This window comes from Haliaeetus leucocephalus, unplaced genomic scaffold, assembly GCF_000737465.1.
Source record: "Haliaeetus leucocephalus isolate CR32 unplaced genomic scaffold, Haliaeetus_leucocephalus-4.0 Scaffold741, whole genome shotgun sequence".
Classification (NCBI taxonomy): Eukaryota; Metazoa; Chordata; class Aves; order Accipitriformes; family Accipitridae; genus Haliaeetus; species Haliaeetus leucocephalus.
Genome location: NW_010973177.1, coordinates 5,646,973 through 5,665,112, shown reverse-complemented (window position 1 = coordinate 5,665,112; position 18,140 = coordinate 5,646,973). Strand labels below are relative to the sequence as shown.

Sequence of the window (18,140 nt, the reverse complement as noted above, 5' to 3'; positions counted from 1 at the left end):
CTTAGCCTTCTGCAGAGACCTGCTGTGCTTCGGAGCCTGGTCGCCCTGGTCTCCGTGCCGCAGCAGGCAGCAACCTCTGTGGTTTCCACCATGGTGAGGGGGGGTCAACATCTCCCAGAGGGTGGAGACCACTCCAGGGGTGCTTGGTTGGGCTGCAGGGTGGGACGGGGACCTCCACCAGTGGGGAGAGCGGGACTTACAGAGGTCCCCAGCCTGTCCCCTGTCCTGGTCCTGCTTCCCTCTAGGTGGTGCAATTGGACTGCAAATGCCACCGCAGCCCTGCCACTCTTCCCTCCCCCCTGCTAGTTCCCCCAGACACTTGCCTCCCTTTCCAGCACTTTTTTCTAGATAATTGTGGCTGGAAAGCGTGGGGAGCCCCCGCCACCCTGTTAGCCAAAGGGATGCGATTGTCACAGGGAGGTGACACAGCTCTGGGGAGAAAAAGCCTTCGTGGGCTTGTGACCGATGCCCCAGGGAGAAGTTCCCAGTGGTGGCAGAGCCACAGTGGCCCTGGGAGGGATCAGAGGTGGGGGCAAAGTGGGGGTCAGGCCGTGAAGATGGAGGCACTGGTGCTACACAGGGCTGGGCAGGATGCGGCCCCCTCCGTGCTCAGCACGGGCAGCCCAGCGACCCTTCTCCAAGTGGGGTTCACCCCAGGGGCTGGATGAAGGGCTGAATCCTCAGCAGTGGACCTGGCGGTGTTGGGTTAGCGGTTGGACTCGATGGTCTTAAGGGTCTTTTCCAACCTAAATGATTCTGTGATCCCAAGCTGGAGAGATACAGGGAGGGCACGGGGTGAGACAACTGTAGCGGGCAACAGCTTGAAGAGGCTGGACCCGGGTTTGGGTGGGCAAAACCTTGGTCCTGGAGAGCCCCATGCACAAGTGGCTTTACCCCTTGGCTGTGCCAAGGTCCCGCCGTCGTCACCTGCAGAGGGGCTGTGGGGTGGTGGGACTGAACCCCCCCCGAGCCCCGGCATGTCCCTGCCTGGCAGCACAAGCAGGAGGAGCTGGACGGGGAGGGTTGGGAGTACGCCTCGCTTTTCGGCTGGCGCTTCCACCTGAAGTATCGCCGGACCGACACCTTCCGCCGCCGCCGCTGGAGGCGCAGGATGGAGCCCCTGGAGCGCACCGGGGCCGCCGCCGTCTTCGCCTTGGAGGGGGCCCTGGTAGGTACCCACCTTTCCCCCCAAAAAACTGTCGCTTGGGAGGGGGAGCCTGGTTGGGCCTGTCCCTTCCCAGGGAGCGGACCTGGAGCAAAGCTCGTTATCTGCCACTCGTTATCTGCCGCCTGCACCCACCGCTTTTTGTTGAGCTAATATTCTGGCTTTCTTAATACACTGGATTTCATAATCCTTTGGCTTTTCCAATAACTAAATGAGAACCAACCACAGCAGCACAAAGCCCCTATTATAGGGCTTTTTATTTTTTTTCCCCCATTTGGCTTTTTTTCCCTTCCTTCTCCGCTCTGTCCTTTTCCCTCCGTCCAGCGTTTGAACCCAGCGGCCCCTTTGGGACGCAAGCGGCTCCATGGTGTTTGCATGCATCAGCCCTGAGCTCACACCAGCCCCATCTCGGGGGGGGTGTCCCGGCTGCCGCCCACCCCCAGGGCTGCTGGTGGGACCCTGGCTTCTCCCCCTTCACCCTGGGGCCTGTCGATGTGATTTTTCAGCCAGACTCTTCATCCCTCTGCATCTCAGCAGAGGCAAGCGAGGAGGATTTAGCTGGAAAACCCTGTAACATGGGGTGTGTGTCCATGCACACGGGTGCAGGAACCCCCCGTGCCCTTCCCTGGCTCTGGGGGCGAGGGGAGGTGGGGGGGGGGCTGTCTGATGGGGCTGCCCTCGGTCTCTGCTCGGTCGTGCGGTTTTCCGAGGGACTCAGCCGTGCCCTCGTTTCGTCTTCGTTAGCCTGCAAATGAACTGGGTTTGTGAGCCTGGCTGCTGACGGACCCGTCTGCTGGGGGTACCAGGGGGTGTGGGGGAGACCCGGGGGAGGAAAATCCCCTCCCCATGCCTGTGGGGCAGAGGCAGAAGCAAAGGGAAAGAGGCAAAAAATGGCAATGTGGCAACTTGCCTGGGAGCCGCTGCTTGCTTCGCTCCTGGTGATGCTGACAGGGTGGCAGGGGGTCCCCGGTTGATTTAAGTGTTCCCCGGTGTCACTGGCATGCTGCTGACCCCCCACCCCCGCCCCAGGCTGCCGGGGGCTGCCCCTTCCAGCCCTCCACCCCCAAAGCCTGTTAGACCTGGTGGTACCTACCATGCGTATTTATTTTCCAAGCATTTCTTAGCCGTGTCAGTTAGTGTGGCAGTCCCTAGTTCTTAGCAGCCTCCCAAATCTCTCCTTTTTCTTTATGCCAAAGTTACATCTATAACTTTTATTATATTATCATGTAACAAATCCAGTTTATTATTTTGCTTATTTTCTAACTGAAAAATAATTCTAGCAAAAAAAGCAGTCGTTCTGCCTTGCCTTGCTTTGCCTTGCCATGCCATGCCATGCTTTGCAATGCCATGCCTTGCCTTGCCATGCCATGCTTTGCAGTGCCGTGCCATGCCTTTTCTTGCTGTGCCTTGCCTTGCTTTTCTCTCTCCCCCTTCCCCAGCAAACTCTGCCCTACATGTCACTGCTGCTCCTATATGACCCCAATGCAGACATCCAATTCCGTCACACCAAGCAAAGGCCTGAACCATGAATTTTCCCTGCTTGAATGTCAACAAAACACAAGAAAACCCTCAGCGGTGTCCTGGGTGACACCAGGGTCCTGGGGGAGCACCATGTCCCATTGCTGTAGGACCGTGCTGCTCCTGGGAGTTAAACCATCGCCCGGGCAGGGTGATGCTGTCCGACAAGGAGTAGTATTTACTTCAGGTGTGGAGATTTCAGGGGATGCTGTCCCCACAGGGTGAGAGCTCAGGAGGGAACAGCCTGGGAGAGTGGCAGGTGAATCCTTCCCCAGCTCTGGCTCTGGCTCCCGGCAGCCCGGCGGGTGCAGGACCAGGCTGCCCGCCCTTTGGGCTTCGCTCACCGAATTCCCCTCCGCAGTAGGTCATTCTGGCTCGCCTTGGTGCCCTCATATTTTGGGGTTACTGGCCGCATTTTCTGTGGTCGCTTGGTTTTCTGTGGATTGCTTTATAAATGATCTGGCCATACTTTCTGGTTTTGCAGCTTCATGCCTTTCCAGCTCTCCTCTCTCACTTGAATAACTTACGTATTTTTCCAGGATGCTCCGTCCCAAAATAATACCTAAATTTACATAGCATCTCCTATCCAGCAACCCCAGACCCTCCAGACCTGCACAGGGTCAACCCTTCCATCTGCTGGAGCCGCAAGCGGGAGGAGGGAGTCGGAATGACGCAGCAGAGCTGGGATCAGGGTGGTGGGGTGAAGTGGTGCTGAGGACAGGAAAATACCAGTGGGTGCTGAGGGCTGGGAAGGGTGGGCACCGATTTTTCGCTGTATCTATTTCTAATGCTTTTTTAACGCAGGCAGAGGGAGGCAGCTTTCGCAGGCTGAGGTGTCAGGGATGCTGAGCTGAGCAGGGCACCTGGATGGGGCAGCAGCTGGAGTCTGACCTGCTGCCGCCAGCTCCGATCATGCTAAAGCAGAATAAAGATGCTGTCAGGAGAGGGAGCCTGGAGCATCCCCCAGCTCAGATTTTACCCAGGCCTGGGGCCAGGGCTGCCACTGGCATGCCATGGGCTGCCGGAGCCTCCCGAAGCCCCTCCTGTCTGCTCCGTCCCGTTCCTGTTATCTGCCGCCTTCTCCGCGAAAGGCATTTGTGCAATTTTGTGGTTGTGGCACGGGTTGCCGTCCAGCAAAGGAGCCATATGGCGGTGCAGGGAAACCAAAGCGGAGGGAGGATTAAAGTGCAAAGTCAGACAGAACAAGCCAACACCCCAAGTGCTAATTCCCCGAGCTATTCGAAAGGGTTGGTTTCCAACAGGAAGATAATACCAAACATGACCAGCAGGAATGTGTCTTGGATGCAGGAATGTGCGGACGGTGCTCCTTTCTGGGCCTCCCTCTTCCCAGGGATGCTCAGCGTGCATCGCTCTGGCCTTACCAAACCGAGCAATCCAATCCTTCTCATTAAGACATGCTGAACCCCAACACCTCGGTCAGGGTGACCCGGACCCGAGAGCAGCTGGAAAGGAGAGCCCCGGTGGGTTGCCCAGCTGCTGAGGGGGGTTTTGTAGGAGCTGGGTGCTCCTTGGTGGAGGCTTTCCTCAAAAATCCCACTCCATCGGTGTTGACCCCCAGAGCTGAGCAGCTGCAGCCCCGGGGCTGTGCGTGGGGCTCAGCATCTTTGCAGGGTGAGCTCAGAGTCTGTTCGGATGGAGCCCGCGGGGTGTGAGAGTCCGTTCCCAGCCGGCTTGGCTCTCTGCAGTGGGAAGAGCCGGGGGATCTGCTGTATGACCGGGGCACCCTAGCTCCTGCCCCTCTGCATCATGAACACCCCCAGATCCACGCACGCTTGCAGGCGCACGTGTGCATGATTTCTTTTGCACGCTCGCTCTCCCTAAGCATGTGCTCGCTCGGGCTTTTGCTCAGAGACTTTCATTTCACGTGCTCACACATGCTCCATCCTTCCCCTGACCCCAAACAACGGGGAGGGGAGGATGTCCCCCAGTCCCCCATCCCACCGGGAGCAGCATCGGGGCTGGGCAGCGTGGGTCGTGCTGCCTGAAGGAGGGCCACATGCTGCTGTGAGGGCTCGTGGTGCTGCCACGTGGCACTGGGTTTCGGCTGCCTTGGGTACAATTAGCTTGATGGATTTGGGGTGCCTGTTGGGGTGGGTTGAGCTGCCTCGGATGTTGCTTCCCACTGGTTCACTTGCTTTCTCCTGCTGCCCCCAGCCGTGGGCTCTCCAATGCAGAAGGATCGTGGCTCTTTCCTTGCTGGTATGCCATTTTCTCGGCAGTCCTTGGAGCCTTCATGCAGCCACCCATGACTTGGGGCAGTCCCCGGGTGTCTCAGGGCAGGACTATGCTTAGGAAAGTAGACCCACGGTGAGCCCACAAGTGTCCTAGGCAAAGCATCCCGTCCACCGGGCCACCCCCTTTGCCCTCGCCATGACCACCCTGCTCTCTCCGTTGCCTGTGATGGCATCCCCCTCACAGGGGAGGGGACACCCACAAAGTGCTTATTGCTGCTCGTGATGAGTCCCACCTGACTAACGGGGAGCTTGAGACCAAGAAGTTGGCGTTGCAGAAGGCTTTTAGCGCTCCCACCCATACCTGAAATGCGGAGGCAGTGTAACACCACTGTCTGCAGCACTACCCTCTCATTTCCTCTCTTTTTGCCTGTATTTCACCTGTGCATCCCCCCCTATATAAGCTGGGCATCCTTCCTTTCCCTTGGGCTTGCTGGCTTGGCCATCGCCTCCATCACATCACCTTGTTCCTGGGTTTCCCTTTCTGTGACAGCACGTCCCAGCTGTTTTGGGATCTGCCATTTGGCAGCTTGCTCCTCACCAATGGTCATTGAAAGAGAAACACCGCAGGACACGGTGTAGCCCCCAGGCACCTCTCTGCCCTCGGTCCGATTTCTGGGAAGCCCAGAGCCGAGTTCTGTGGCTTGAGGCCATCTCCAGTTTCTGATGGAAAGCCCAGTGGCTCTGCCCTGGAGCTGTGAGCAGCCCTCCCACCCTGCAAGCCCCATTTCCTCCTGTCTTCCTCCAAAAATCAGCCGAGGGAAACCTTTGGCTGACGGAGAGCTTTGGGTTTTCCATGCCAGGCTGGAAAATCTTGCCTGTTTTCTGCTGGAGCTTACGCCCCAGCTTTGGCTCTGCACCAAGCGTGATTGAACCACCGGCTCCCCAGGCAGGAGAAGACCAGGGACGTGAGTTAAACCAGGGCGATGACAGCCAGGGTGGGCACGTGGTGCCATTGGGGTTTGGCCAGGGTGGAAGGCACCGGTGCTGTAACTTTGTGCCCAAACTACCAACCGGGGGGGTCCAAGTGGGACCCCAGTGGTCCCTGCTGCACCAAGCGGGGGGGTCCTGGTGGGAAAGCCCGGTCGCAGAGGAGTCCTGCTTGGGGCAGAGCGGTGGGATGCCACCGGGACGAGGATGCCTCTGTCCCCCAGTGCTCCTGCACCCAAGGCGAGTGGCTGCTACCGTGCACGGGCTTCTGCTGCAGGACCCGGACCTTGGGAACCCCGCGGGGATGGGGCGAAGGGTGGAGGTGGTGGGGGTACTCCATCCTGCGTGGAGACCCCAAAGGGTAAATCGTAGTCCTGAGAAAGAGCGTTTGCCAGTTTGCCCTCTCCAAGGCGTGCTTTCTGTGGTGTTTTGGGGTGTGAGGAGCCCCCCTTCCCTGTGATGGATGGACTGGGGGGGTCTCCAATCCCTTGCCGAGGGCTTCAGAGAGCAATCTCTGCTCCTGGTCTCCTTCACTTGCCCTTCCCCAGGCTGGCAGTGGGCGCAGGTCGGGGTGGGGGGATTGGAGGGACCGGCAGTCTGCTGGGCAGAAAGGTCATAAAAATAACTGAGGAGCTATTCAGCTCCTGCGGGGAGGGGGGGCGAGGAAGGGAAGGCAGCGCTGGAGGTTGCCTTGCAAACCCTCAGCGCGACCTCACCGCCGTAAATGCAGGGCAAACCCCAGGGCTTCCTCTGCAGACAATGTCACGGTAATTGCGATTCCTGCCTGGAAAGGCAAGGAGGGGTCTGCAGACCACCTAAGCTCCTGACGTGTTTTTTAGGACCAGGCGTCTCCGGGATCTGGAAACTCCATCCTGGACCCGCTTTTTTTTTTTTCTTTTCTTTTTTCCTTTTTTCTTTGAACACCCCTCCTGTCTCTCCCTTGCATTCGATAATTGAAAAATATTTAAAGATCAGCTTTACACTCTCCAGGAACTTACCTTTACGCTCCTTTTCCTGCTACTAAATATTTCAAGCCGAATGCAGCAATTAGGAGGTGATAAAAGGCCGGCTCTCGCAGGCGAACACAAGAAGAGGGAATAGCGATGGTCAAGGTCGGCCGAGGCTCCCCCCGGGCAGTGAATGGGGCATTTGGCTGCATTTGACACAGTCTGTATCACTGTTCACAAAGCTTATACTCCATTAATTTTGCTCGCAAGGGGACTTAGTGAAATTGCTTTAATTACTAACTACTGCTCCAAGAACGATGAACTTTATGGAGAGGCTTTTCCATGCTGGTGAGATGCTGGGTGGTGGGAGGGGGTGTGAGTCGGTGGCCCTGGGGCTGCTTTTGCTGTCCTGTCCTGTTCCCTCTGGGGTCTTCTCTGCCCTCCTGGGACAGAAGAGCCTGAGGGTCCCTCTGTGGGCTGCCAGGAGGCACTGGAAACCCCAAATCCTCTTGGACACCTGTATGGATGATACCCTGGAGGACCCTGTCCCACGGGGAGCCCCGGCTGTGGAGGGCGTACCGGCATGACGGACCTTGCTTTGCTTTCTCTTGCAGGGGGGAGTGACAGACGACAAGAGCGATGATGGCAAATCCATCTCCACCCTCAGTTTTGGCGTCAACAGACCCACCATTTCGTGCATATTTGACTGTAAGGCCTGAGGGTCGGAAGGGAGGGTGAAATTCCCCTGCAGTGAGTCCCGGCGCAGGGTCTCTGCTGTGGGGATCCCATAGCCGATCATTTCCCATCCTCTTCCTCTCGCCCACCTTGAGTGCAGGTGGATGGAAAGGGGGGGTGGGCAAGGATGGGGCACGGCTTGTGCCCCTGGGAACATCGACATGCTCAGGGCTCCGTGCTCTCTTGGGAAGCCACGGGAAGGATTAAGCCAAGCTGCCCTCAGACAGGAGCCTGGGGCGGGTTAAAAACCCAGCTATTCACCCTGTGCCCTGCACCCATCCCTGGCCTCAGCTCTTAACTGTTTCTCATTCCTCCGTGCAGATGGGAACAGATACCACCTCCGCTGCTACATGTACCAAGCACGGGATCTGATTGCAATGGACAAGGACAGCTTTTCAGGTAAGCCCACATGCTCACGTCCACTTGTTTGTGCTTGTAATTACTGCTGTAATGAATGCTGGGGAGTAGTGGGTCTGTAAAGCAAATTTTGGGGTATTTATTGATGTGAAATGAGGGGTGTTTGGCAGCCAAACAAGAAAAGGCAGCGGCATGAGGCTTTCCCTAGGCAACCAGCCTGGTAGCTTGATTTCCCATCAGCAAAAAAATCAGAGTTTCAAGAACTCTTATGTGAGAAACCAACCAGAAACCACAAGTTACCCAGGTCAGCTGTGAGTCAGAGCTGTTTGCTTTGCTAATAGCTCCTTCTCCCCGACCCGAGGTGACGCTGAAAGCCAGTGGCAAGGCCGGGTAGCAGACAGCTCAGGGACATGACAAATATAAACAGAGCGGAGGGCAGGGATGTTTACCGTGGCACGTTGCCTCGAGCTGCCCCCCTGCACAGCGTGCGAGCTGGGGGATTGCAGGGAGGACAGAGGATGGAGCACAGGGCAGAAACCTCCATGAGATGCGCTCAGGAAAATTAAAAAGGGTGCAAGGATGTAATTAGGACCTCGGAGCAGACAGACACCTTCGTCTCTGGCATCCTCATGAAGTTTCTGGTCAGATTTATGTGCCCTCAGCATCTAGCATCCAGCTTGCTCCCAGCTGGTTGAATCCTGGCCAGCCCCTTGCCCACCCTTGCGAGGTGGTGGCAGGTCTCCTGGGTTTGGGATTTGTGGGGGGGATTTGTCCTACAGTTTGGGAAGGGATCAAGGCTGAAGAAGGGAGACCCCGTTTATTAGGAATGAAAGAATTGATTGAAAATATGGTTGGAAAGGAAAATACCTAACAGTGGCAAATCTGTAAAAGGGTTTGTATTTGTTTTCACGACTGAACGTTAAATTGAGCTGCTGCTCCTCTGCTCTCCATCCTGGAAACTTTGCAAGGGAGCTGGGAGGCAACGTCTGGAGGGTTTCCTTGATGAAGCCAATGCCTGAACTGGGCATCCTTCAGGTCAGACTGTAAAAAATGCCCCTTCATGGAAAAAAGTGTGGTCCCAGGTGGAGAAAAGGGTGTCCTGGGCTTTGAGCAAGGAGCTTTCCATGTCCTGCTGCTCGCCACATCCCCAGCACAGCTTCAGGCGCTTCTGAAACTGCCGGACTTGAGCTGATGTGGTCGGGACATCCCGTGCTGAGATCACGTTTTCTGGCGTAGGAAATCAAGTCGGAATAAGACATGTCACTTTATCTGTTAGGCAGCTCTGTTATCTTTTGGTGCTGAAGGGTGCTTGGGTGTAGGTGGTTTGGTTTTAGGATCATTTTGTTTGCAGCAGAGGCTGAAGCATGGCTGCAGAGGTGGGGGAACGTGCCAGGAATGGTTCTTCGCATTTGACCCCAGCAGGGACCAGCCCCCCCGGCAGCTGGAGGGTCCCACATTCTCTTCCCCATGGGCTGGGCCATCCCAGCCAGGCGGCCCCGCGGCTCTTTGGTGCTTGTGACCAAAGCTGCCTTTGCCCACACCCGTTAATGCTTCGGAGTGTCATTTTGAGGTGGGGAAGCAGGACATGGGGGACGTTGCTGACTACCTCTGAGTCAGAGCCGGAGCTGGGGCAATGCAAGAAGTCCCCCGTCGGTTCATTGCTATGGGCTGGGGACCACATCTGAGATGTGAGCAGGTCCTGGGACAGGTATCCCCAGAGCACCCGCACCCCTCCGCAGCGATGCCCGTGGGCAGGAGCCATCCAGCATCCCTCCAAGGCTGTCACCGACCGTCTGCCGCGGGGATTTGCAGAGGGGCTGGACATGGGATTGCCCACCAGTGTTGGCACAGGGGTGACGTATCTCAAATGGGATATAGGGACAGACCCCAAAAGTGGTGCGGTGTGGGGACCTGCAGCGGGCAGCAGCCTGCGGGGACAGCCGGGCATCACCGTGCCAGGCAGCAGGACCACAATCCCAAGGGGCTCCTGCTTCCCCCCGTATTTTGAAGCAGAGGGGCTTAGAGGGGGGTGGGCAGAAATGCCCCGGAGAGGTGCAGAGCACCCAAACAATCACCCAGTGTCTGCACCCACCGAGGTCCCGTCTCCCCTCCGCCTCCACAAAGGGTTTGTTGTTCGAAGCGGTGGGGACCGAGGTGATCTCATGGCCCCGATCGGCGGAGCGGGGAGGGGAGTCCCTTCCTTCGGAAAAACCCGGCCAAGGACAACATGAGTAACAACATGCCACAATGTGGAATTGTGATCTCCACTGCCTTAACAAAGCATAAAGGAGTTCATTAAGGGGGCTTTACACAGTTATAAAAATAAACCTTCTGTGCACATGAGGGTCTAAACAAAGGGGCTTTATGGAGGCCTCCTTTAAAAAGAAGAGGAGGGGAAAAAAAAAAAAAGAGCAAAAAAGCAAATCCAAATCCATGGTTTTTTTGTTTATTGTAACGCATTCTGCTTTCCTCTTACTGGAAAAAAGCACGTAAGTGGAAAAGGTTCTTCCCAGCGTGAATAGTGCTCTCTCCAGCCGGCCACCTCGCAAACAGCCCCGGCTCATTAAACACGTCTGCTGCGGTCCGGACGCCAAGAAAGAAAATACACCCCCCTGGCCCCCCCCATCCCTGGAAGACGGGAGGGAGGGTGGGGGATGCCGCCCTGCTCAGCCAGCCCTGCCTTCAGGTGTCTGGGGGATGCTCCTCCATCTCCAGGGTAGGCAGGACACCTTTTGCTCCCAGCACAAGCTCACAGTCTCCCGACAGTGCTGATGTTGGGGTTTGCACGCTGTTTCACGGGGTGGGGGGACCCCTCCTGGGACCATGGGGGCTTGCACAGCGCCAAGCACTAACGGTTGCGTTTGTAGGGTCTGCCATGCTCCTGGTTGCCGGTAGGTCTTGTGGGACTGGCTTTGGGGTGAGCCAGGTGGTACCCCGCTGCATGCTGGTGGACCCCCATACACTGTCCGGTGCATCTGTGTCTTGTGGTGGCATGTCATGCTGGGTGCCAGGTGGAGAAGGTGGCCTGCGTCCTTCCAAAAAGGCCCAGGACGCCTCCTGCCACCATGGAGGTTGGGCTTTGTAGGCAACCAGAGCTGAGGGGTCCACCTGGGACCAGTCAGGTGGGATGCAGCAGTCACAGAGGTCTAATCCCTGACAAGGACCAGTAGGTGCTATAAGGTTATGAAAGGTGTTCAGTCTCCATGGGGTCTTACAGTGTGACCCCATGGCATGTTTCAAACCTCTCACCCAGACCTTGATCCTGGTTCTGCCACCGTCTGTCCTGTCCCTGTGCCCAGTGCCACCGCTGGTGTGGGCTGGATGTCCACAGCAGGTTTGGGCCACATGCTCTTTGAAGCTGTCTGGAAGGGAAGGTGTTAGAGAGGGCTCAGGTTTCATGTTTCCGTTGTTAATTGATCTCAGGCTTCCTGTGTTAATTGCTTTGGTTGTTAAGGGAGGCTACTCCTCGCTGTTTGTTGCTGCCTCGCTGTGAGAAACCGCTGGCTTTGTCCCAAGTTGGGGGTGAGACACCTTGGTCCCAGCTCAGTGCCTAAGTACAGGGGTCTGGTGAGACCCTGGAGTACCTGAGGCATCTGCGTGGGGCTGGCAAGATGAGATGCAGCAGCCCTAAGGGAGACTCAGAGCTGTCTGGTGGCCACACGGGATAACCCCGAGTGCTGGGAACCCCAAACCCTCCCCAAGACATGGAGGTTACCAAAGCTCATGCAAAGGGGCTGAGAGGATGACTCTGGCTGGTTGCTGGCTGCATCCTCAGCTCCTCTCCCTTCTGGAGATGTTAAAGACCCCAGGAAGGAGTCAGTAATGTCCCAGCCACCTTCTTTGTGGTCTGGTCTTCACAGCAAGGGGTGACCTGAAGTCACTGCTCACCCACACGTGCAGTGCTGGTACCTCCTGCATCTCCCCAGGAAGGACTGCACCGTGGAAACGGTTTGTGCTCTCCGCTCTGCTGGAGGACGGCTGTGTTACCACCATGGAAACACTCATCCTTGTAGAGTCATCTTTTGGGAGAACCCCCCTCACCTTAGGGCAATAGGTGAACCATTTGTGCTACCTCACTGCTGGTGGACAGGGTGAGGAGTCATGAGGGTAACCTGGACCAGGACAGATCAAGTCAGGCAGCGAGGAAATTTCTAATGCTACAGCAGCGGAGAGCTGGGAGACGTGGCCAGGGAAGGTCACGGTGTCTCCACCAGCTGGAGCTATCACAAGCCAGAGGATAAGGTTGCTCTGGTTAACATGGTCTCATTGGATGGCTAGAAGGTTTTTGGCAAAAAAAATCCTTCATCAAAGGTTTTTAAGGAAAGGAGGCTGCTGTGGGATAAGAAGGAAGGTCTTTGCATAGATAGACAGCTAAGTTTTGTGGACCGTTGTGGTTGTCTTGTCCCAAAAAGAGCTGGAATGAGCAGGGGTCTGGATTGGCCCTTTATGAGGAATAACTCCATAGGCTGAGACTCTTCAGCCTGAAAAAGAGATGTTTTAGGGCTGGCATGATAGAAACCTGCAGAACCCTAAGTGTCAGTGCGGGTGGGGCACGGGTGGACTGCTCCTTCTCTCCTAATGCAGGAACTGGGGAGCCTCAGATGGAGATACTGAAAAAAACCATGAGAAGATGGTTCTTCATGCAGTTTTGAGTCCTCACTGGAGGATACGGTGGGTTCAAGAGAGACAGGGCAAACCTGTGGAAGACAACCCGCTTGCAGGGTTGCTAAACATACAGTCATCACACCTAGCTTGGGACGTACCTGAGCTGCAAATAACTGGTGTATAGGGATAAGTGTTGGAGAACTTGGCTTTATTCTCTTCTCAGTTGGAGTTGCCTGGGACATGATGGGAATGTCATTGCTGTTTCTGAAAGACCTGCAGCTCTTTCAGCCTGTTCACAGTCTTCCCTGCGCAGCCCACTGGCCCTTGAATGACTATGAATTGCTTTCTCCTTCCTAGACCGGTAGCTCTAATTCATCCTTTGCCTCTTGTCTAACATCCCTTGCAGATCCTTATGCCATTGTCTCCTTCCTCCATCAAAGTCAGAAGACGGTGGTGATCAAGAACACCTTGAACCCCACCTGGGACCAGACACTCATCTTCTACGAGATAGAGATCTTTGGGGATCCCCAGAACGTATCTGACTCCCCTCCCAACATCGTGGTGGAAATATATGACCACGACACCTACGTAAGTGTGTCAGCATGAGCTGGACCTTCACGGTGGGAGTGTGCTGGGGTAGATGGAACAAACACATCGCTCCTGCCCTCTGGAGTGCAATGCTGTCACATCTCTGGGTGGCTCTGACATTGAGCTGGACACTCAGAAGACAAAAAATTCAGCGAACAGCTCTGCTAGTGATGTCCTTGGTGGCCCTGCTCTAGTCACCAAAGCTGCATCTACATCGTGTTTTGCAGGATGGCCCAATTAACCATATTTCCTTGTGGGAAAAGCTTGGGACAGGTTTTAAAGCAGTCACGCAAGTAGGGGATGATACACTGTTGTTTGCTCAGCTGCTCAATGGTATCCAAAGTGCCTTGCAGTGATGGCATTTGCAGGGCTGGTGACATAACCTTTAGTCCTTCCTAGAAAAACTAGGCTGTAGCATGTCACAAGAGCAGAAGGGATTTCAGACCACGTGTAAGCAGTGCATAAGTAATAAGCATGTAGAATATGTCTCCAGAACGTCTCGGAACCTCTCAGGAACCCTTCTGCTCTCCCTCCTCCAAAAGAAGCCATCAGGAAGCAGCAAAAGCAACTGAAGATCCTGTTGCAGATCAGTGAATGGGATTTTTAAGAGCTGCTGATACTTAATACTGTACTCGGAGCTCCTGCTCTGGATATCGTGTGATGCTGTAGGAATTTCACCTCCTGTTTAAGCCAAAATGTAGAAGAAAGAGTGCATTTCTAGCTCTAGCAGTTACAGGGAGGAGTTTGAAAGCTTGAGTCTACATGGGCATCAAACCCACCTTTTTTTCTGAACCGGTCCCATACTGGTTCAGACATTGAGCCTGCTTGCTGAGTGTCGGGGTTTCAGACGAGATGCGGGTGCATAGTGATGGACTCCTCTGGGAAGTGGGGTGGGAAGAAAGCTCCCTGTGCCTGTGATTGATTGCCTTTCAGGGTGCAGATGAGTTCATGGGGCGCTGCATTTGCAAGCCCAGCCTGGTGCACTCGCCGCGGCTCTCCTGGCACCCGGTCATCAAGGCGAACAGAAATGTCGGGGAGCTGCTGGCTGCCTTCGAGCTGATTCAGAGGGAGAAGGTGAGCTCCCCACCCGGACCTGATCCTGTCTCTAACTGCAATGCTGGCTTCTTCCCTCGGAGCCTCTCAGCACCCAGCAGGATCCAACCTTTGCTCAACGCTGAGTGATGCCCGCCTGGGCTCAGCAGCTCTACGCCTGCCCGTCCTCAGTTTCACCAGGACGGCTGCTCCGAGCAGACCCAGCTGCGATGCTCAGCGCTGGCTGCACCGCAGCCGTGCGATGGGAGGCAATTAGCGAGGCCAGCGAGAAGAGGCTCGGTGCCGGACCGAAACCTGGGCTGCTGGGTACCGGTTCGGGAGGCACGGCTGCCTGGCCGGCTGCGGTGCTGAGCTCAGAGCCTCGGCACCTTCACACCGCGGGAAGAGCTTGATGCATTTGGCCCCAGCTTGCTGCCCTTTGCTCAGAGTTAATTTCCGGAGGGGGTTTAATGAGAGCTGAAGCGGGCGGTTACTCCTGCAGCAAGCTTCTGCACTCAGTGCTGGCCGTTCATGTAATGAGCCACGGGGGAAGGAGGCTGCTCTTCGGAGCCAGCCCGGGCAGGGGAGGCTCCTCATCATGGCCCAGCGTGCTCTCGTGTGCTTTCCCAACCCTCCCTGTCCCCCTGCACGCACCACCCCCTCGCCTCTCTCGTCTCTGGCTTTTCCACTGGCTGCGGCGCCTGGCTGCAGCCCAGATGTGCCTCTATGCCAGGGAAAGGGGATAGACTGGAAGGCTAAATCTCCCTGGCCCGTTCTTCCCTCCCAGCCCCGAGGTGCTAACTGGGAACGAGGGTCCCACAGCTCCCTCTTCCCTCCCTCCACCGTAGGTCCCAGCTCTGTTCCCGGAGGGATGCTGTGCTCTGCCCACGATGCTGCTGCAGCCGCCGGGGTTGGATGGGCTGGGTACCAGCCTTGCCGCACCAGTGAGGGGCTGCTGAGTGGGGGTCAGGGGACGTCTCTGCTGCCAGGATGGGGCATCGGATCACCTGCATGCAGCCTCTCCTTCCTCCTCACCCCCCTCAGAAGTTGCTGAACTGGGTGGGGAAGACCTTGGAGAGGAATCCCCTCTCCAAGGACCTTGTTTGATCCTAGCAGAAAGCAGCTGGGGGGATTCGAGGCTCTGCTCGTACCTTGTTGTCGGACGGAGAGCTCTGCCCTCTCGCTCAGGCTTTTTGGAGCCCAGCACTGGGCATGGAGGGGGCAGCGTGTGGCTATGGGAGGACTGCTGTTTCTCTGCCAGATAAAGCTGAGTTAGCACCAGGAGTGCAAATGGCAAATGTGTGTTTTTTTTTCTCCACAGCCGGCTGTCCATCACATCCCTGGCTTCGAGGTAATGCCCTTCTCCTGTTTGCAGCTCCTAGGCTCTATGCTCCTCAATCTGTCCCCTTCCCTGCCCCAACAGAGCTGCTGGGTCCCAGCACCATCAGCTGCTCCTGCAGAGGTTTGCAGTGGACTCTGTTTGCAGCCCTGCTTCTGCAGGCAATTTGTCCATTCTGTCTTAGGGACTTGTTTCAGGATGAAGGAATCCCCATGTAGAGATGCCAGTTTCTTTCCGCTGATGGTAAATAGAGTTGGAGTGAGTGGGGCAACTCACTTTTGACCTGTAAGACAGGGTGAATGTATCCCATTCCAGACATAATTCCTCAGGTGTCAAACACACCATTACCTTCCTGCCTTGCAATAATTTCAGCATTCCCATCGTGAAGGGCTGTGCTTCCCAACAGCTCCAGTGTGTTTCCTACCCTGCAGCCCAGGCATTAGCTGATGCTGGATTTTAAATGGTTTTAAGTCACTTGCACTGATTTCTTCTCAAACCTCAGGGCGTGCGGTGTGCAGGAACTTGGAAAGCATCATTTTTCCTGTTCAGTTATCAGCTACAATTATAAGGTCTAGGATGGGCTTATGGATGAGAATTGCTCTGACTCTGTGCTCTCCTTCTCTTCTCCAGAGTGAGCTGTCCTCCAGCCTGGATGAGGTGAGTCTCCAGGATTTAGTTGTCTCTTCATCTTGGACATTGTTAAAATTGTGCCTACACGGGACAGCCACTTCTTCTCAGATGAGTCAAGCCAATAGCATCAGGATTTTCGTAGCACAAATGATCACCAGCAGGACAGGGTAGATGGGCTCTGTGCTTAACCCAGGAATTGTTCCCGATGGCAGGGCATGTCGGGTAATATTTAACCTTTGTGGGATGTGTGTGTGCATGAGGTCTACTGGTGCTCAACCCTTCCAAACAAAGCATGCAACAGCCGAAATGCTGGGCTGACCTTTGGCTGGACCTCAACTGAAATCCCAGTTGAAAAGTTTGCAACTTTTCATGGGGAATTCACCATGAACTGGATCATGTGCTGGACTGTTCCAGTTGCTCTGAAGGAAATACTCTCATCAGGATCCCGAGCTGCTGCTTGGGCAACCCGTCAAAATTGCTACCCAGACCTTGTGCATCCTACAGAGCAGATCACAGGCTGAGCCAAGCAATGTCAGGGTAGGCTGGTATCTTGGAAAACACAAGGCAGGGAGCTGAACAAGGGGCACGTCTGTGTGTTGTGGTGGCCCTAGGAGCCAGTTAACCCCAAAGTCTGGGAGATGAGCTAGGAGGGACCTGGGGCATGCGAAGAGCCCGGCCACATTTCCATGAAGGGTTGGATGGGATAAACATGGTTTTGCAGGATGGGTTTCTTCCACCCAAGCAGCCTTTCCTGATGGTGTGGGGCTCATCTTTGTGCTCCGTGTGGGCTGAGATGGATGAGCCCATGTAAACATAACCATCTCTCTGCTCTTTCTCCTCCATTTCTTGCTACTGCCATTTCTGGACGGGGCACTCCACAGCTCTGCACCCCTGCCTTGTTCTACGAGGGGCTCCTCCAATGGGTACCTTTTATGCTCAAACACTCGACTCTCCTCTGTTTCTCTGCCTGTGCCCAGAAACCAAGCAAAGTCCCAACAGAGACTCTCAGAGAGACCAGCTCCTTCAGACGTGGCGTGGCCTGACCCACCTTCCCTGCAGAAACCCCATCCAGACCAACCCACTGAGGCTGCAGCCAAAAGAGTGATGCCAGCCTGAGGTCTCCAGTGCCCGTAGCAGTAAATAACAAGCCTTATGGAGAATCTGGCTCATATGTGCCTCATTCAGGCTCATGATGTATCTGAACGACCAGGCTGGCATCAGGCTTCCTTCTACTGCATTTCTGTTTGGTGCAAATGGGAGCAGCCTTTTGGGGCTAGATCCCCTCCAAGCACTGGGATTTACACCCCTCTTGAAACAACGTGGCCCAGCTGCACACTCAAACTGGGAGACGTTTCCAGCCACTGTTTTGACTGGGCTGATCTGTGCTCACTTTTGCTCATCTCGCTTCCAACCCTGTATCAAAGTCAGGGTTGGACTAGATGATCTCCAGAGCTCCGTTCCACCCTGCTTCCCTCTGACTTGTCCTTGTTCAAACCATCCCAGCTGCCAGCAGACCCCACAGGTCTTTTCATGGCTGTCTCCTCCATCCAGCCTGCTGTGTCTGGCTTGAGAGCTGTGTCTGGGAATTGCTTGTTCCCCACTACCACCCTGAACCCTCCCTGCTCCTGCCTCATCCCCAGGACTCACTGCTCATTTCTGTCCCATCTGGTGAAACACTTAATGCTTGTGCATTCAGGTGAGACCCAGGGGAACGACTGCCAAACAACCAGGAGAGCAGCAGGGATTGAGAAGGACTTAGAAACGGCTAGTGTTAACTGAAGACATTGCAGTGTTAGAAGCCGAGTGTGCACTGTTGGCTTTCAAAGCCACTGTTGAACCTGGAGAGGATGGGGGACAGGCAGGAGTTCTTTCCCCAAGGCTTTCCCCTTTTCCCATACAGATTTGCCAGAGGATAGAAGGATTGGAATGATCTTTAGTCCAATGATGATAAGGAAATGCAACACATGATATTTGCATCAGTGAAGATTTAGGTGCCCTGATAGGGAAAAACCCCCTTCCTTTTTGAGAACAGACTGTGTAGC

General features: G+C 55.5%; 1 protein-coding gene across 3 annotated transcripts in view; it reads left to right on the top strand.

The window, feature by feature from the left end:
- DYSF (dysferlin) overlaps nt 1-18,140 on the top strand; it is a 100,241-nt gene that overhangs the window by 26,198 nt on the left and 55,903 nt on the right. For all 3 annotated transcript variants that reach the window (XM_010580810.1, XM_010580809.1, XM_010580808.1), the window contains exons 29-35: nt 995-1,168; nt 7,427-7,520; nt 7,869-7,946; nt 12,916-13,097; nt 14,031-14,171; nt 15,451-15,485; nt 16,101-16,125. In XM_010580810.1, coding sequence (XP_010579112.1) covers nt 995-1,168; nt 7,427-7,520; nt 7,869-7,946; nt 12,916-13,097; nt 14,031-14,171; nt 15,451-15,485; nt 16,101-16,125 — 729 coding nt within the window. The remainder of the gene's footprint in view (nt 1-994; nt 1,169-7,426; nt 7,521-7,868; nt 7,947-12,915; nt 13,098-14,030; nt 14,172-15,450; nt 15,486-16,100; nt 16,126-18,140) is intronic.